This window comes from Hippocampus zosterae, chromosome 3 (assembly GCF_025434085.1).
Source record: "Hippocampus zosterae strain Florida chromosome 3, ASM2543408v3, whole genome shotgun sequence".
NCBI classification, from domain to species: Eukaryota; Metazoa; Chordata; class Actinopteri; order Syngnathiformes; family Syngnathidae; genus Hippocampus; species Hippocampus zosterae.
Genome location: NC_067453.1, coordinates 15,861,992 through 15,882,614, shown reverse-complemented (window position 1 = coordinate 15,882,614; position 20,623 = coordinate 15,861,992). Strand labels below are relative to the sequence as shown.

The window sequence follows — 20,623 nt, the reverse complement described above, 5'->3', positions numbered from 1 at the left end:
AGAAACAGCTTGCAAAGTGCAACACGGTCTGTCAAATTGCCAAGCACGGAAAACTAGACTTGTGCCGGCACCAAAATGACACATCAACAAATAAATCATGAACCCTACCCAAATTGTTTTATTCCAAACAACAAACCAATTTGTATCAAAACCTGATTTCTTTCTTGGAGGAGGTAATAATCCTTGCCGCGTGCTTTTCACTTTTTATGTGGGTAATAAAACTGTGAAAATATACAGTGCTTAAAATCAGCCCGAATTCTCATGAGAATGGGCTGGTGGGCCGCATGGTTATAACCAAAAAGTTTCTGAGTGCTCTTTGAGAGACCATCAGGTGTCACACTGGAAATTATACTGATGCGTCTTCAGTTGCTCTCATTTCCACCGCACGACCAGTTTGGTTCCATTCGCGTGGCTTCAACGCTGACAAATCTAAAGTTCAGAGGATACCGAGGCCAGCTGCATCAAGAGGAGACTTTGGAGTATAACGTCGCACTGTCCAAGACTAAGGCACAGCAACAGGGTAACCTTTTTTGGGGGGTGTCATTTCTACGAATATGCTTGTAACCCCAGCTGACCAGGAACTGGAGATGGTGCCTTGTTTTCTTCTAATGGCGAATGTAGGCACTGTGCAGTGGAAAAACGGGCATCTGAGTTAAGACGCAGGCACCGGGAATTCAATGCATCAAGTAAAGGAAGCCCAAAAAACAGATATAAAAATGTTCAATTTGATACCAGGGGGGGGGGGGGGGGGCGTTGGTGTCATTTCTGACCACTTTGTGATTCAATATTCCTACCTTTTCATCATGACATCACACATCCCTCAGGGTGGCAAACACACAAGCAATCTTTAGTGCCACCATCCGTCAATAAACCTAATCTGCCAAAAGGCTGTCTGGCGATCTTCTCCATTTATCCCCCACAGCCACAGGTTCCACTGGATTCATTTGTATTTATTTTTTACGGAAACAGAACCCCCCAAAAAAATAAACAATCAAAAAAAAAAAACTTTGGCTATCTTATATACCTCTATCCCCAAAGGCCAAATACAAGTTTTTGTTGTCCTTTTCATTTCAAGTCAGCAAAAGTCAATTTCCTTTTCGGCTCCTTGAAAGGAGCCGTTTCTCTACTGTTTACAAACATTATGAAAAGGTAGATTGGTATTTTTATCCTCTATTATGTGCTGAAAAACCTTTGCTCTCTGTAAAACTTGATCATGTTACAAGATGGCAAATCAGCTCAACCTGATAAGGAATTGGACTCAATGATATATGTCGACGTGACACATCTCAAGTCTCTCAATATATCGGGGAGGAGTTTAGCCTGGATTGTTAGTGGAAGTTCGAATATCTCTGCCTGTGGTCGTATGCGCGCAATGCAAAACGGTAAGACTTAAAACAACATCATTTTGTGGGTGTGCTAATTTAACATTTTGGGTGGTATGGCTCAGATTACCAGGTATATTGTCCTTTGTTTGATATGAAGCGCACATCACTACGATACGACACTGAGCCAGTAGCAAAATGCCCATTGAGCAGGTACAATAAATGTTTAAATACTCGACGACAAAAAGAGTAACGGGACGTTGGGTTCGTCGCCCTCAATACGCAATCGATACAAACAATAGCAACAACTACACAATTCAACGTTGTCAGTGAGCACACAATCTTGAACGAAACAGAATTAAAGGGTTTAGTTCGTGCTTACCCTCGCACCCCCGAGTGGACTATTCTAGGGTGCAGGATGAAACCAAGCAGTTGAGCAGGGTTAGCGATGAAAAGGAAATGAGCGAGAAACCTTTGGCATCAGAAAATGAAGACGCCAAGACTGCGTGGGGAACAAAATAACACCGCGTTGGTGAAATATCTTCAAACCGTCGCGGAGGACATCCCGCGGCCTCTTCTTCTGAAATGAGACCGCTTGTTGAGAGCGTTTTCACTGCCTCAATTTATGCTGAGAGTCTTTCGAGCCATGTGCTTTTGGATGTTCATAAGGCGTCAGGAGCTTGGTGAAGGCATGCCGAGCCACAGCAGCAGAAGCAGCTGGAGCGCGAGCGTGGTCCCAAGGCTCGGGCTCAAGCCGGTCCCACCGCCGCAATCAGAGTCGTCTTCCTGCAGGGGGAAATCCTTTGTCAGTTTAAAAACACAAAGAGGACAACAACAAATTCTGCACTAATGAGAACAATGAAAACACCGAATTCTTAAAAGGGGCCATGTAATGGATATTAAAACATTGAAAAATATTAGCTGTGTACCGTAATTTAATGAATGGCACTCTACAGTACTTCAACTGATTAAAACTTACAGTAACATTAAAAATGAAATTATTTAAAGAACATGTGCATCATGGCAATGTGCCATTCAGGGCAATATAACACATACAGTGTGAATATACGCGACACAAATAAGCTGCAGTAATGGACTTCTTGTACAGACACGGAAAGGTGTGACATATTTCCGGTAAAATCTCACAAGCTCCTTAAAGAAAGGAGCGGTCGCTGTTCTTTTTGAGTGGACTAGGGCTACACATCAAAAGTGAGCTGCGCTAAGGTCTCCCCCCCCCACCGGAAGTTTCAATGCCTTATGACATTGAGCGCAGAAGTACTTTGTGCTTACTCAACTCAACTCAACTCATCTGTGTTTTATATGTGTTGCTACACCATTTGTGTTCAAATACTCTTGGCTTGCAGTGTTATTAACGCCGCAATATTGATGCTTGTTTTGTTAACCCTACCAAACTGCTGCTTGTGAAGGTTACACTGAAGCTCTAACAATTGATGAGTCAAAACATGTAAATAGGTTTGGTTTTAAAGATTCATGTGTAGCGTGATGTTTATAACTACAGTGGAGGTTGCGCACAGCGAGAAATTAACAAGTTTCGGCAGCAGCGTGAATCTGCACCGTGAAGCGGCACTCAAATGCCCGTTGATGACCTTATTATTTTTTATTAAAATGTATACTATAGTAAGGCAGTAAAGTAATAAGGTTAGTGATAGACTATGACATGTTCCAAAATATGGAACTTTCATTCTCGTTTTTAAACAGAGACCACTTGTACAGATTTGTTTTAACCCGTTCAGGGGCAGCCTTGACTACAGTGGACATCTTATCAGGTTACAGGTTATCATGATTTGTGCATGAAAGGGTGAACGTTCAATGGCTTTAATTAACTGCCATCAATTATGACAGCCCGAGAATGTTTACCATAGTGAAGTTACTTTTGTGACCTGTTTGTTTATTGTTACGCTCATTCCAGCACTAACGAGGTTGAAGTTCACTACGACCAGATGTTCTAACTAAAACCAAGTGCATTCATGCATGCATAGGGTTTTGCTTCAGAAGCAGGTCGGGAAATATGAAGCCTAAGATAACCTCTTCGAATTTTACAATGTATTGTGCCCTGTTCACAATCTATAATTAGTGTGAGGTCTTTTTATCCGTACAAACAAACAAACAAACAAACAAAAACCACAAAATACTGAAACCACGAAATAATGCTTCTCATTATTCTTCTCTGTGGCTTTTGGTTAGCCACAGAGATCAGAGAGGCTAAACAGTTCATGTCCATGAACAATTGGTTCAGCCAAGTGACGTAATATACCTGCCGGGAACTGTAACTGTGTGAGTATATTTTGGGTGTACTCAGGAACCTCAGGCATGCCAGCAACAGGCCTTGAAAAGGTTTCGGAGTGGCCTGGATTCAAAAGGCAGGAAAGCCGAGCGGGGCTTCCTCTGTTTACTTCAGTGACACAATCTGTCTCTCTATGAGGAGTGCAGCTAAAAGTAAGTAAGGCAGAGATGGAAAGATGAGAAAGACCAACTTCCTATTTCCTCTTTCGGAATCCCAGGACACGCTCACAGACATCAAGTGTCCTGATCTAAGAAGCTTTTAAAAAACAATGAAAGGCAGGGCGAACAGATATGAGCCCATTTTTTAGACCAAATATTTAGACAGCTTATAAACGCCGCAAAGCTGGTCAGGAGCAATATTTTATGCACATTCCTCCTTTGATTTTGCCAATTTATGCTGATTTATACAACACATGAACCACATCACCCTTTTTTCCCCCTTTGGTGGAATACATGTAATGAATTGAATAGTAATCGGTGTGAACAAAGCAGCTGAAATATTGCTTCCTGAAATGACGTCTTATGCAAAGCACATTAATAGGCGAGAATCTCCAAGTGTTAAAAGCGGGAAATGTTGATATAGAGCATGTTCAATTATTTTATATGTATTTAATTCAGGAATTGACAATTTACATTTTAATCATTCTTTTATATAATATAATAATACTAATAATTATACAAATAATAATAGTAACTTTCAGTTTTGAAAAATATTAGATAATTCCTGCTATAATAATAACCAGTGCATAAAAAAGGATTCTTAGAAAATATTATTATTATTATTATTATTATTATTATCATCATCATACTATTTAGCATTTCATTCATATACAATAGAAGCCAATATTTGTGTTAAGTCTTACACTTCAGACAAAAATTACAATTATGTAATAAAATATTCTAATAATAATAATACTTTCAGCAGAATAATAATAGTAAAATAATAACTTTCAGTTGAATAAAGTAAGCTTTAAATGTTTTATTGATATTTGACAACATGAACGCATATTCATCTGAATATTCCTCTGAATCTAAATTGACGCGCAAAATGTAATATGATTACAGACCCGTCTATCCTACATACTAAGGGTGTGGAAAATAATCGATATTAATCGATACATCGATGCGCACGTGCGCGATGCGAGTGAATCGGCTCATTCACTGGGTACGACGTGATTGACGGGTGAAATCGAGATTCATCACGATGCATTGGTGGGTATCGGTAAAATCCGATTCAAGCGCCGTTTTATTAATGTTAAATGTCACCTATCTGCCCTTTCCTAGGCGCATTGAATGCACCATCATTGCTTTGCGTTTTGTGTTGAATACGGACGGTAGCCGTGCGTCACATACAGTCCAGTACACAACTAGCGAAACATTATGGAAGTTAGCGCAAGCAGCAGCGAGGAAACTACTATATTTAATACACCCGCAACATTCAAATCTTATGTTTGGAAATACTACGGCTTCGAAAAGAAAGACGGAAAGCTTGATAAAACCTCCGTAATTTGCAACGAATGTCGCACTAAGAAGCCATACAACGGCAGCACCACAAATATGCAGACTCACTTAAAACGATGGCACCACATCACCGAAGTTTCCCACCCGCTCCCCCGCTTCCCCGCCCAGTTCCTCGTCGGAAACCGGAGAAACTCTTGGCAAATCAGGTCAGGATCAGAAAAAAATCGCCTCTTATTTTGGGAGTCCCCTTGCAACTCACTGTGACCGCGCAATGGCTATAACTAAGGCCACTGCATATTTCATATGCAAAGACCTCCAGCCTTACAGCATGGACAACGAGGGTTTCAGACAGCTCGTGCACGTTTTGGAACCCAGGTATAAAATACCAGACAGGTCTGTGTTCACTTACAAACATATTCCCGATCTGTACAACAAGTGAGAAGTGAGATTACTGTGTCGCTGAACAGTGGATGGGTGGACATCTTGCGCTACAGATTCATATATATATGTATATATATACAGATATACATTCATTCATTCATCTTCCGTACCGCTTGATCCTCACTAGGGTCGCGGGGGGTGCTGGAGCCCATCCCAGCTGTCTCCGGGCAGTAGACGGGGGACACCCTGAATCGGTTGACCAGCCAATCGCAGGGCACACATAGACGAACAACCATCCACGCTCACACTCAGACCTAGGGACAATTTTAGAGTGTGCATATTTTTGGAATGTGGGAGGAAACCGGAGCACCCGGAGAAAACCCACGCAGGCCCGGGGAGAACATGCAAACTCCACACAGGGAGGCCGGAGCTGGAATCGAACCGGCACCTCTGCACTGTGAAGCCGACGTGCTAACCACTGGACTACCGGGGCGCCCCTACAGATATACAGATTCTCATATATATATATATATATATATATATATATATATATATATATATATATATATAGATAGCTATATAAGATATAAGAAACCGGTTGAGGGACGGACACCACCCGAGGGGTGAGATGAGGATTTTTTTTTTTAAGATATATATATTAAAAAAAAAAAAATCCTCATCTCATATATTATATATATATATTTAAAAAAAAAATCCTCATCTCACCCCTCGGGTGGTGTCCGTCCCTCATTCAGCTCGGGTCCTCTACCAGAGGCCAGGAAGCTTGAGGGTTCTGCGCAGTATCCTTGCTGTTCCCAGCACTGCACATTTCTGGACTGAGATGTCCGATGTTGTTCCCGGGATCTGTTGCAACCACTCATCTAGTTTGGGGGTCACTGCCCCGAGTGCTCCGACCACCACAGGCACGACTGTCACCTTTACCTTCCAGGCTCTCTCCAGCTCCTCTCTGAGCCCTTGGTATTTCTCGAGTTTCTCATGTTCCTTCTTCCTGATGTTTCCATCACTTGGGACCGCTACATCCACTACAACGGCTTTCCTCTGCCCTTTATCTATGATCACGATATCTGGTTGGTTCGCCATTACCATCTTGTCAGTCTGGATCTGGAAGTCCCACAGGATCTTCGCTCTGTCATTCTCCACCACCTTCGGAGGTGTTTCCCATTTTGACCTTGGGATTTCCAGTCCATACTCCGCACAGATGTTTCGGTAGACTATGCCAGCCACCTGGTTATGGCGTTCCATGTAGGCTTTCCCTGCCAGCATCTTACACCCTGCAGTTATGTGTTGGATCGTCTCAGGTGCCTCGTTGCACAACCTACACCTTGGGTCTTGTCTGGTGTGGTATATCTGGGCCTCGATGGCTCTGCTGCCCAAGGCCTGCTCCTGAGCAGCCAGGATGAGTGCCTCTGTGCTGTCCTTCAGGCCAGCCCTCTCTAGCCACTGATCGGACTTCTTGAGATCGGCCACTTCAGTTATGGTCCGGTGGTACATCCCATGTAGGGGCTTGTCCTCCCATGATGGTCCCTCTTCCAGCACCTCATCTTCTGTTCCCCATTGTCTGAGACATTCTCTGAGTACGTCATCCGTTGGAGCCTTCTCCTTGATGTATTCATGGAGCTTGGATGTTTCATCCTGGACAGTGGCTCTCACACTCACTAGTCCCGGCCAAACAAGGTCTGCGTCAGGTGCTGGGGAACCAGAGCACCTTGATGAAAAATGGGCTACTGGAACAAAGCGGAGATGGGCGAGAGGCGATAACATGGCTCTGTTGGAATGCTACTACTCAAGCAACCTTAGTCAGAGGGGTTACATGCAGAGAATGTGGGCTAAATCGTTATTTCGAAACCCACAATCACGGTTGACCACGAAACAACTAGTAGCTAAGTGTTCCAACATCCACAAACGGCAACTGCTGTCACAACTTGAGATTGATGAGGTACAACGCAGGTTCCATGGCGAAGGGCCCCAGGCTGCCAGATCAGAGAGCAGGTCATACAAGAGATTGGGAGGCAAGCCCCAGCGAATGCAGATGATGAGATTGGGTGGCCAGCCCCAATGAATGAAATGCTGAGCGAGGCAGCAACTGACCTGAAAGCTAATATCATGGCGAGAATGAAAGCTGGGCAACCTAGAAACCGATTACAACGGCTATGTGAAGTACCATTTGAAAGTCTCATAGAAAGTGTGAACGCAGCACTGAGAGCGATCCCTACCGTAACGATCACAGAAACCAATGAGCTGATATACGCTTCAGCATCAGTGATCCTGGAGACTCTGGGCTATAAGAGCAACCATGGAAGCCATGAGATACGTTACCCACCATGGAAAAGACGGTTGGAGGCTAAGATCAAGGCGGCCCGGAAAGTTGTGAGTCAATTGACGGAGGCCCAGAGAGGTGTGATGAAAAGGCCGATACCCGAGAGGTACATCCAGATGACCATACCTGAAGCACTCGAAACTGCCAAACAAAGGCTCCAAGCCTTGTCCAGTCGCCTAAAGCGGTACACGAAAGAGAATAAGGCCAGACGAATAAACAGGCTGTTCGCAACACAACCTGCGAAAGTGTACGCTCAGTGGCAGGGTCCTAACAACAGAGCTGACCCACCAAGACTGGTAACTGAAATGTACTGGAAAGGCATATGGGAGAAGGAGGTTGCACATAAGAGCAGTGCACAATGGCTGGTGACCCTGAGAGAGGAGCACAGCAACCTCCCTGAACAGAACCCAGTTACCATAACAGTGGCAGACATACAGGAAAGAGTCTCAGATATGAAGAACTGGACAGCACCAGGCCCGGACATGGCCCACACCTACTGGCTAAAGAAACTCACAGCACTCCATGAGCGCCTAGCAGTACAAATAAACCAGCTGCTGAGGAATGGGACTCACCCAGAATGGCTAACCGAAGGGCGAACGATCCTGATGATGAAGGATCCCTCGAAGGGTGCAGCACCATCCAACTATCGGGCAATAACCTGTCTCTCCACAACATGGAAGCTCATGTCAGGCATCATTGCGGCTAAGATAAGTGGACACATGGATCAATACATGAACGAAGCGCAGAAGGGCATTGGTAGAGATACCAGAGGAGCCAAACATCAGCTCCTGGTTGACAGAACAGTCGCACAAGACTGCAGGTCCCGACGTACCAACCTGTGCACAGCTTGGATTGATTACAAGAAAGCCTATGACTCGATGCCACATACATGGATCACTGAATGCTTGGAGTTGTATAAGGTGAACAGGACCCTAAGAGCTTTCGTTGCGAACTCGATGAGGATGTGGAAAACCACACTTGAAGCCAATGGCAAGCCACTTAGCCAAATGTCCATCAAATGTCGCATATACCAAGGTGATGCACTCTCCCCACTGCTGTTCTGCATAGGACTGAACCCCCTAAGCCAAGTAATCACCAAGACAGTCTATGGATACCGCCTCAGAAATGGAGCTACAATCAGTCACCTCCTCTACATGGATGACATAAAGCTGTATGCTAAGAGTGAAAGGGACATAGATTCCCTAATCCACACAACCAGGATCTACAGCAGCGACATCGGTATGTCATTCGGGCTTGAGAAATGTAGTCGGATGGTGACTAAGAGAGGAAAGGTAGTCCGCACTGAAGGGGTCTCACTCCCTGAAGGAACAATAGCAGACATTAAGGACAGCTACAAGTACCTTGGTATACCACAAGCCAATGGCAACCTCGAACTGGCAACAAGGAAAGCGGCTATGGCCAAATACCTCCAGCGAGTGAGGCAAGTCCTAAGAAGCCAGCTCAATTACACTATAACAACAGCTGTGAGTCTCAGGTGCCAAATTGTTTACATTTTCTTTGCACAAAACCCAATTGTTAAAGGGCTTAAATAAGTTGTTTTACAAGTTCTACTGTTTATAAGGAATAAAGTGGTATCCCTTTTGTAATACCATACTGATTTCCATCTTTTTAAAAACTTTTTCCTTTGCTTATTTGCATCATGTTTAATTGCACAATATCCAACAAATTGCATTGTATCGTATCGGATCGCATTGATTTGAACTTAATGTGTACCGCATCGTATCACATCGTGACGACGGTGAAACATATCGCATTGTATCGCCAGAAAATTCCATGTATCGTTTAAGTATCGCATCGCTTGTAGTGCATCGAGATGTTTATTGAATCGTCCTCAGTGCTGAGATTCACATCCCTACTACATACAGTAGACACACTAACCCAAAAAAAGTGAGCTGCAGCCACAGAAACAAGAGCAGGACTGAGTAGCTCAATGTGGACCCTCTGCTGATTGGACACAAGGGCTCATCCTAGCATGAAGGACGAGAGCAGCAGCCAATGGGAGGCAGAGGCAAATAAAATGAGAAGATGAAGACAGAAATCATTAAAAAATAGTAAGACAGACCAAGAGGAAACAATGACATGAAAAATTAGGAAAAAAATACAAATACTGACAGCGAATGACATTTGTGAACAATTACAGTTAGTATAAATCTGTCTTGTCAGCACACAGGCGCTGAGGTCGATGCCTTACATTTTCATTGTTGTCGAAGCACACGTCGGGGCCCTTGCGGTACCTGGGGTTCTGGGCCAGTTCGCATGGATCTGGACCTTCAGCTGAACATGCAGTTTTTAGGAAAACAGCTACAACGTGGTGATAAACCAGAGTAAGATTCCTAACTAAACTTAAACTGTTACACCCGCGCTGCAAGAAGGAGAGATACCGACGCTCGTTCCTACCGACTGCTGTCAGGCTGCCGAATAAAAATAACAACAATAATTAATTAATAATAATACTTAAATGATGTGAAGGACAATTGTAAATAGCACTGTGATTTATCCATTTTGTATTTATATTGCACTTAATTGAACGGTGTTTGTTGTTTTTTTTTCTTCTTTCTTCTTTCTACCTACATTCTTGCTGCTGGAGGCTGTAAATTTCCCCAGTGTAGGACAAAGATGTCATTTCAAATGTGTTGGTGTCTGCTGAGCACAATAATTTCGGTTCAATATGACACTTTGGAATGTACTGCCTGTATAAGTATTGTACAATGAATATCATACAGAAGGCTTTAAAATGACAATAAATTCATAATATTAAATAATGTTAAATGTGGAACAAACTTAATGATACAACAAGAATAATGGTATCATTCTGATGTAAAATTTCCCAGACATTTAATCATTTTCATCACAATTTTCTTGAACTGTTTACTTGTTTTATTTTTTAACCCCAAAAAGCAAGATAATTCTTTTAGAAACATAAAGTACTTAAAAATGCGAACAATTTCAGTGAGAGGAACGAGAACGCCCTAATGCTTTAAAATTATTAAAAACGTCTTTGTCATAATAGCTACTTTTCTCAATAGGAAAAAAACAACCATTATTTCACAACCGCACCATCTGCAAAATCGGCATCGATGGCGTTATTCAAGCTATTTCCCACAGTACAAAAACAAAGTAGCACGGGTGGAAAATAGATGTTGTGCATTGTCTTTGCTTGGCTCAGCAGCAAAAATCTTTGGAAGATGCATATTTGACAAAAAGCAAGATGACAAGAAATCAGTCACTCGCACCAACTGCAAAACCTTGCAAACGAGCTAACAAACATCTGAACGGGGTAAATTGAACCTTGCTACCTATTGGAGACACTCTATCAAAACATTATGATTGTTATTCCCACCTAAAAAAATGCACTTAGATGGAACTATCTCGACACAGAAGGTAAATAATAAAACCAACACACACACACACAGACACACACACACACACACACACACACTTATGGTGAATGGAATCTTGCTAGTGCTACATCCAAAACCTCGTGCATAATCTATGAAAAATGAATGATCATTATTCTCAGAAAAAAAGTAGAAGGCATGAAACAAATTGAACATTAAAAAAAGACTAATAACAAAACCTTACACCACTGCAAATATTTGAAAATAACGTATGAAAAATGAAAGAGTGTGGGTTTGATGCCTTAGTCTTAAAAATACCCTCAGAAAAAAAAAACCTGGGTGAGCACTGAACTGATTATCCCGACGCAGAAGGTGAAAACTGAAACAAACAAACACAAAAAACAAAAGGCGTTAACACATTAATACTTCTGAAAAATGAATAATTCATTGTTATGCCCTTCTCAGAAAAATACACTTAAACAAAGGTGAAAAATACTCTGATGCGAAAGGAACTGATTGTATCAACATAGAAGGCATAAAATAAAATTTAAAACACCAAACCTAAGTAGGAGGGAATCAAACATTGCAACTGCCGGAGAAAATTGGACATAATGTATGAAAAGTGAATGATTGTTATGCCCTTCTCAGAAAAAGGTTGCGTATGGAATAGATAATCTCCCCACGCCCTCCAAAAAAAAATTAAAAAAAAAAAAAGCCCCCCCCAAAAAGCCTTCTCAGACAAAAAAAAAAAACAACATAAAAAACGTCTGAGTATGTAACTGATTATATCGACACAGATGGCGTAAAACAAAATTAAAGACACACAAATTTGACATTGCGCATGTGAATGAAATGTCAGGAAACAAACCGCAAAAGGGCAAGCCCCCAAATCACATCAGGAAACAATAAATCTCACTAAACACCAAATAACACAGTCCAAAACAATCACAACTCAAAGTTTATTTCAGACTAAAGGCCAACAAATAGTTCTAAACCGAACAATTTGTCCGTCCGTGTTAAACTGCACCGACACCGCTACCTTAGTGGCAACAAATAAGCCCTGCAGTGACCCCGTGACAAACGCTGTGATGACACCTTTACTGTTTGAGCAGCAAGAAGCCGCATTGAAGGTACATCTGTCAAACAGATATCCTGTCTACATTTCAACACACAAGTGCACCTCTGCTCTTAACCTTCATTCAACTTGATGGCGGCGCGCTGGCCAGAAACAATGAAACGTCAACCTGGTAGTAACGTGAGAGCGCCCTTTTATATGCAGCGCATCTGGTTTACTGCTCACCCGCAGATGCTCAGAAGGGACCTGCTGAAAAGTGCTTCGGCGTGTGTCCTTGGACGGCGACTTTAAAGCTCTCTTGTCACAAGTGCTGATGGATGGCAGGACTCAGGAGTAAAAAAAAAGACATGTCACTCCCATGTTGACTATTTACGACTTGAGTGAAAGGATACAGGGTTGTTCGGCTTGTCGCAGTGGCCTGGGGTCACATGACAAACACGTGGCCTTGGCGTCGGTGATCAGGAACACCAGGTTGGTGTTTGGTAGCTTCTCCGCTCGATACATCCTGTTGGGCATGCGGCGATGATGCAGCGTGAATTTATTTGGCAATCGCACAAGACATTGAGAACTATGGATTCTTGTCTTAGATTCGAATCACATGTTTGTCCTTAAATTTGTTAGAATTTCCACTCCATGTAATTGTTCGTCTGTTTCGCACTCTCACGTCTACATCCACATATCCATCCATAGACCTAACTGTCAACGAAGTTCTGAAGGTGCTTAGTTGCAAAAGAAGCAAAGTAATGTATTTGTGGTTTTTTTTTTGGTTTCTGAAAGTCATATTATTCCATAAAAAACCCATACATTTACATATATTTCCATTAAAAAAAGTATCCATCTATTTTTTGCTTACCTGTCCATCTCTCTTCAGTGTATCAAACTACCATCTATCCATCCAGCTACCACCCTTCAATGCATCCACCTATCTATTCCCCAATATACTCTGACAATCTGCTACCCTTCGATCACATTTACCGAATTATCAGTTCATCCATACAATCCCCCACTCCCCAAGCATTCGTCTGTACAACATGTGTCCATTCATCTAATAATCCCTCTATAAATCACAACTTGTCATCATTGGAACAGGATTAATTTAGGGTCGGTAAGCTTTTATCCACGTTGTCCACATTGTATTTTGGGTTGTTCTGCTAACGTTACAGTGATTTACTTTATGAGCTGCTATGTAATATAAGAAGTCCCATTTGATACATACTGCTTGGACCCGTGCAGGTGTTTAAGTGGCCTCTCTAAGCACTTCTCTTATTGGCCTTTTTATGTCTGCCATGAGGCTTCATGCATGTGCGTATTTGTGTGTGTGTGTGTGTGCGTGTGCGTGTGCGCGTGTGTGTGTGTGTGTGTGTGTGTGTGTGCAGCCGCTGACACTGGGAACCAGACACGCGGGATGCATAACATCGAGTAATTACAGCCAGATTTAACCCCCAAATTGACACACAAGAAGGTTAAAGCAAAGTAAATGTGCAGCAGCCCATGAATAACGGTGAATTTGAAGAAAAGCCAGCGATTGGGGGGAAGGAAAAACAGATAAAAGAACATTTGTGCTTCCCCCTGCAGTTCCTGTCAATGACAAATCAAGGTCAAATGTGCCTGATTGGAACTCGTAAGAGAAGACGCCTGAAGTAAAAACAGGGAGAGGCCCATCAGGAAGGCAACACTATTCCTAACCTACCGCCATGGATCATTAAACAGAAGGATGTGCAGGAAAATGATCTGAGGGAGGGAGGGAAAACTTTATAGCGTCATTTACACCACATTCACACAGGAGAAAGTTGAGAGTGTGTGGGGACGCATGAAAAATTAATATACACAGAGCATATTCAATGGAGATTAACAGACATACCTTGAACAGTTTCCACAGTCCAGGACCCCTGAGTAGGATCTTTCATCGTTGTCAAAGAAGTATTGCGTCTGCTCCGTGATGCAGCTTTCTTTAAACATGGCGTCAGGAATGTCCTCATCCGATGACTCCGCTGAATGAAGTTTGCACAAGGAACTGTTTGTAGTAAACATATGCCGCTTTTCCACTGCACAGTACCATGGCTATGACAAAAACAGCTTGACTTAGGACTGACCAGCAGTGGTTTAAATCACCCTTTCGGTATCTAGTCAACAAGATTGAAGAAAATGTTTGGAATAGTTCATCCAAACACTTGCCTATGATTAAGTGTGAGTGGCAAGTAAAGCCAGGTTTTGGGAAAAGGGCATTACAAGAGAAGTAAACAGTGGCAGCAATTGGTAAAGGGTGTGTTGCTCACCTGCCTCCAGAAGATTGGGGAACGCGAGGCCATAGAAGAGCTGCTGGAGTATCGACCTACACAAAGATTGTTGTTGATATTTTAGTTTGACGGACCCAGAAAATATACATTTGTATCTTTAAGGCAGGATTTACTTACAATATTAATTTGTCTTCCACTGACAATGGGCAACTCACTATACAAGTACATACTTTAAGCCATATCAGAAAAATAAACTCTCAATTATTCAAGGGGCCTTAAAGTAGATCAAGTGGGGACATGATAAAAACTTGAACCCATTATGCTCCCAAACCAAACATTAGGAGAGGCTAAAATAGTGTCGACATACGTTTCAAAGTTACAACAATGCACAATCAACTAGGTATACTTAAGGTCACATAATTTTAAAAAAAAGCTTAAATATTTAGTAATGTACTGACTGTTGTCATTTTACAATTTCATTTTTAGGGAGTATAAGTGTCTTTCAAACAAAACTTTACTGTAAGTATGACTTTTTGTAGTGTAGGTTAGTGATAGACTCCTGCATTTCTTACTTTCAAAGTATATACGGGTTCGAGTATGTCTGAAACTGGGGACATGCACCTTTTACAGCAAAGGAACACACTTTGGCCATTTTGGATATTAAAAACATACCTTTATTCAATTTATTCCCCTGTAAGTCCTCCAATTAGTCCTATACCGTACATACAGTACTTATACGAGTAGATTCAAGGATAGAAACTGACTGCAACTGCACTCAACATTCTTAGATTGCACACTGACCTAACAAGCTTGGAAATGTGAATGCGTTAGCCGCCACCATAAAAAATCATGACCGTAAAACAGATATGAACTCACCAGGCAGCAGTGGAAGCCCACCAGCCAATATTAAGCAAGTCTGCGATGGTTGGCTACAAAAAAAAAAAAAAAAAGGTCGGATATGGAGGTTGAAACCGTCAAAGGAACGCTCACATTTGTGTCAAAGCAAATCCAACGAGCAACCGACCACATAGACAGAGCAAGGCCCCGCCGCAGCCTTGCTGTCTTTCTCCGGGTCACAAACAGACTGGTAGTCGTAGGTCTTGTTGAAGGAGTACAAAGACGTGTTGACCAGGTTGATCATCAGCACGGGATCCACCTCGCCAAAGAACTGACCCATCTGGATAAACAAAAGGGACACTCGGGTTGGGAAAGGTTTTGAAGAAGCTGCTGAATTGAGGCTTTGCATGGCAGGGAATCAGTTCAGAAAAAACTGGCATCTGCTTTCTACGCCAATTTGCATGGCGATTTCAGTCACAGGCAGACAATCCCTTTAAGCAGCCAGCTGTCAACAAATCTTTGGTGCATGTAATGGAGTGGGCCATTGCCATGTCCTTTCCCACTTCTGCTCAGTTCTGCAATGTCAGATGTTATGCAACAGTATTATATTCCTGCCATAGCCACAGAGGAATCATTTTTCTTTCTTTCGGAAGGGGACTGTAAAAAGTTACTAGACTACACTACTCCCATTTTCTGTCTTGATAAAAAGGACAGATGTAAGTGGCCAGAGATTTAAAAAAAACAAAACATTTTTTTTACAGGTAGCCTTCATGCATACAAAATAAAACACTGATATTTCAAAGCCACTGGCATTTGTTTGTTTCTTCAATTCATGAAAAGAAAAGATCCAACCAATAAAGGCCTGATCTGCAAAATTTAAAGCACCTGGGCTGTATTAAGGTGCCAGACAATTCACAACCGTAGAATGTCTGTCTGAATTGGTCGAGCCGGTCCAAAAGAATTAGCATCTGACAAAAGAAGACTCATGCATTGTCAAGAGCTGATTTTTCTTTTCAACCACACTACAAAAATGAAAAGCCAGAAAAATCAACGCTGAAGCACAACTGATAAAATAATAACAGATCACTCCGACTGCATGAAAAATATCGGAAAACTATTTTGACGAAACCATTTGACGAAGACACGAGGGGACTGAATGACATTGTGAAAAAAAAGCCTAATGTGTCTCCTTTAAAAACATACAGTACTGTATGTCCATTCTTGACTGACAAGGAGCATTCCTAAGACCAGTAAATATACTAACATTGGACCACAGGGACCCACAGCAGTCTGCATGTGAAAGGCTTATAGTCACAAGAGACTCACTACAATAAAACATCCCTGACTGAAAGAACCTGAACTTTGATCATCCTCCTACGTCTGATGTTGTACTTCAGCAGGGGCACGGATGAACCTACCTCCTCGAGGAGCTTTGAAAGGAGCTCAGAGCAGGCAAGTAAGCCATCTTTGTAACTTAGCCATAAGTCCTTTACCAGACCTTGCCCTTGAGATACAGTAGATGCAGTCCCGCGAGATGTAATAGCTGACTCACAAAGTGACCAAATGGCACAACAAAAAAATTCAAATTCGATTGTAATTGCTGAGCCCTAAAAACAGTGGCTCTCACCAAAACAACTCCAATGCATCATTTAAAAAAAAAAAAGATTTGTTTTAACCGGTGCTGTACATATTATTAAAAGATATTGCCACGTGTCTTTAAATATTGACACTCACCAAGCTAATGTAATCATCCTGATTGGACATGAGCAGAAAGCCTCCATCATCCAGGATGACGCAGTCTACATGCTGCAAAGGGGCAAAACAGTCCAGATCCAAGCCACAAGTGTGATGTTTTTTTTTTTATGTTTTTTTTTAACATGCATCACTTTACCTTGTCATTCCTCATACAGCCACAGATCTCATCTTTGCACTAAAATAAAGAAAAAAGTTCATTCAGTGCTAATGCCTAACTGTGTGAAAATGAATAAACACAAGGAAGTATATAAATGTCACTTACATTCTCTTTGAGTGTGGCGTTCATGAAACTGTTCATCCAGAAAGTGACATTCAGTTTCACTCCCACCACTAAAAACAGACGAGCAGCAAAAATGCGGCCTTCATTAACCGATGAGAAGTTGCAACATTTTTTTTGTTACTTTTTCAAATGATTCATTTCGGTTTCATGTTGTGTCATGTGGTCCTTTTTTTCATGTTATGTAATTTCCACCCTTTCTAATCAGCCCTGTTCGTTGTGTCAACTAATCAGTTACCACTCGTGTCATTGTCTTATCGTTTGCTTGGATTTTATTCCCTGGTTTATAATAATAATAATAATAATAATATATTACATTTGCAAGCGCCTTTCACAACAGTCAAGGACACTTTACAACCAAGAGCAAATAATAAAATCACAGATAAAACAATAAACAAAGAAAAGAAATATTTAAGGTGCATAACCAAGTATGAATAGGTAGGTTTTGAATATGGAAAGAGAGTCAATATTACCAATGTTGGGTGGAAGTGAGTTCCAGAGTTTGGGGGCAGAGCGACTGAAGGCTCTGCACCCCATTGTACAAAGACGGGCAGAGGGTAGAGAAAGGTGGAGGGAGGATGAGGACCTGAGTGAGTGAGAGGGAATGTAAATTTGAAGATCTGACAGATGGGGGGGGGGGGGGGGGTGCAAGGTTATGGATGGCTTTGAATGTATAGAGAAGTAATTTGAAGCCAGTGGAGCTGTCGGAGGATGGGGGTGATATGATGGAAGGAGAGGGTTCTTGTGATGTACTTGAATTGGAAGGCTCTGTGCGATGAATATTCTTTTTGAGCACGGAGCTCCCTGAAAGTTTGTACTCCAACTTCCAATCTTTGTTACAAGCAGCAGCAATCGATGTGGGGTTAAGCACAACTGACCCGCCGGCTTAAGCGTGACTTCATTGATGGTGAGATCCACGGCTTTGCTGACGAGGATACCAGATTCGGACACGCTCTCTCGGCCTTCTGCTGCAACTGAGAGAATGGCACATAGGGAACATTGATTGTAATCACTGCACATTTGGCTGAACAGCATGCAGAAGCGAACGTTTCAGAACCACACTTGAAATGGGAATAATTGTTATCCATGGCGGGGAACGCTTCCAGATCTTGTAATTCACATTGAGCCCGATGGGGCTCGTGAACCCCCATGTGTTAATCCAGTTGAGTGTTACCCCGACTGCATTACACTCATTGTTTGGAGAGATTAGTGGAGATAAGCAAGAGAGGGAGCTCACAGTCCAAGAGTGAGGCCGAGGATGAGTGCTGACAGACATACTGTAAGCCGGGAAGAAACCAAGGATAAAAGGCATGATGTCATTGGTGTACGAGTGCGATCTTCACCAGAACAGTTCTGGCTGACTTACAAAGGCACCGGGACTCCACGCCAGACCACACTGAAAACATAAGCTCCAGCACCACAAGTGCGTACACATGAGGTTCTTACTGTTAAAAGACGGAGCTGTGAAAATGTAGATGTCGTTGTCCAAGGCTCTCTTGTAGAAGCTGGACTCGTACGTCTCTGGGTTCTCCAACCAATCTTCTCCGGCGCTAAAAATAGTCCAAATATTCAAAGCAATTAATGTGTAGTTAACCATCTTGTTATGGTGTGAGTAAAATTCATCGAATTTAAAGATGACTTCTTCTCTTGGAATTGTCATATTTGATTTTTATGTTTTTGAATTTATATTGTAGATGAAATAAGGCCCAGCAGTGACACAAGGGGTCAAATGATTTCTCTCTCTCTCTCTCTCTCTCTCTCTCTCTCTCTCTCTCTCTCTCTCATATATATATATATATATATATATATATATATATATATATATATATATATATATATATATATATATATATATATAGATAGATCTTTTGTGCTAATACTGACTGCAACCTGGTTTTCTTCAGCTGGAACTGTGGCCTTGGGCAAGGTGGAAGGAATTATGACCAGCCGGATTACTCATGTAACATCGTCATGCCAATGAAGTGCAACAATTTGGAGTTAAAATTGTCATTGTGAAAATGGCTTTGTACAATGTGAGCAATGTTAAAATATATAACTAAAATAAATACACAAATAAATTGGGGTGTATCTTATTTTTTTTATACGTGTTGTGTTGCTGCCTGCTGACAAAGAGAAACAGCCTTTGCAAAATGACTTCAGAAAATCCAAAGCCCTACCCTAACCCCAACCCTAACACTAACATCGAAGCCCGTAAGATGTTCAATCTAACATATTTCTGCTGTGTCGATCAGCACATTACTTTTTTGACGCAATTATGAAAATATTTTGATGCAACAATGCACGTCATTTTGCTATAATGTCAAAACTGTTAAAGATGACAATGGACACTCACAGTCAGCAATACTATTACAATATAGAAATCAAAATAGCAGATACTTCTTGTGAGCATATTTAACCCTTTCATGCACCAATGATGATACGATAATGATGATAACAAGATAAGCCGTCTACTGTCGTAACCGCTGTCTCCAAAAGGGTTGATGAAAATATTCTGGAAGATGGATGCTAGATGCACGTGCAAAATAAGGTGCCATAATGCATCACCATGGTATCGATTTTATCACAACTTAAATGACAAATAAATACAGAAATGGGCAGAGACCGATTACAACAAAAGCTCGCTTGTGGAAAAATGAGACCTCCCATGTGCAGCAAAGATGACAAAATTGAGGAAAATAGAATGCATGCGGTTGTCGCATGCATGCATGGAAGTCCTGCACTGGCTTCATCGTTCATGTTGAAAAGCCACTGGAGCAGCACAAAAAGAGCCCCGGCTAAAAATATCACTGCCCATTTCAATTTTCACAGCACATATTTGTGTGCCCAGATAATTGGCCAAAGCTCTCAGGCTAGTTTGGCTGCGCCAGAGAAAAAATACATGGAAGGTGAGCAGGGTTACCTTCTTGGGAAGACTCTTGTGATTCCTCCATCTGTGGCTACAAACCTGGCCACCGTCCCATTCCTGAGAGGATGGAAAAACACGCTCAAGCGTCAAAGTGGATCACACTGACAAATAGTGCATCTGTGAATCGCCAGCTGGGGAATAGAGACACTCTTGAATTTCACAACCAGAGTCACTTATCCATGTAGAGAGGACCATTGGAACCTGCTACCAAAAATGCGGTATAAATGTAAAAATATAATCCAGAACCCAACGGAAACTGGAATCAACTCATCTCCCTTGCCTCCCAAAGTTTTGAAAATGGAAAAAAGATGTTGATAGTAGGCTAATATAGCTCAAATAGTGATAGATACA

The 20,623-nt window shown here is 41.9% G+C and overlaps 1 protein-coding gene across 3 annotated transcripts in view; it reads right to left on the bottom strand.

Annotated features, from left to right (window-relative positions):
* Window positions 1-539: 539 nt before the first annotated feature.
* LOC127597284 (voltage-dependent calcium channel subunit alpha-2/delta-1) overlaps window positions 540-20,623 on the bottom strand; it is a 91,572-nt gene continuing 71,488 nt past the window's right edge. For 2 of the 3 annotated variants that reach the window (XM_052060235.1, XM_052060237.1), the window contains 13 exons: window positions 20,267-20,329; window positions 18,793-18,896; window positions 18,225-18,320; window positions 17,332-17,399; window positions 17,206-17,244; window positions 17,049-17,120; window positions 15,502-15,654; window positions 15,354-15,406; window positions 14,517-14,572; window positions 14,102-14,231; window positions 12,633-12,745; window positions 10,019-10,101; window positions 540-2,108 (listed from right to left, as the gene is read on the bottom strand). In XM_052060235.1, coding sequence (XP_051916195.1) covers window positions 1,995-2,108; window positions 10,019-10,101; window positions 12,633-12,745; window positions 14,102-14,231; window positions 14,517-14,572; window positions 15,354-15,406; window positions 15,502-15,654; window positions 17,049-17,120; window positions 17,206-17,244; window positions 17,332-17,399; window positions 18,225-18,320; window positions 18,793-18,896; window positions 20,267-20,329 — 1,144 coding nt within the window. In that variant the 3' untranslated portion in view covers window positions 540-1,994. Of the gene's footprint in view, window positions 2,109-9,705; window positions 9,795-10,018; window positions 10,102-12,632; window positions 12,746-14,101; window positions 14,232-14,516; window positions 14,573-15,353; window positions 15,407-15,501; window positions 15,655-17,048; window positions 17,121-17,205; window positions 17,245-17,331; window positions 17,400-18,224; window positions 18,321-18,792; window positions 18,897-20,266; window positions 20,330-20,623 lie in introns of all 3 variants that reach the window. The other variant, XM_052060236.1, reaches the window with a different exon arrangement.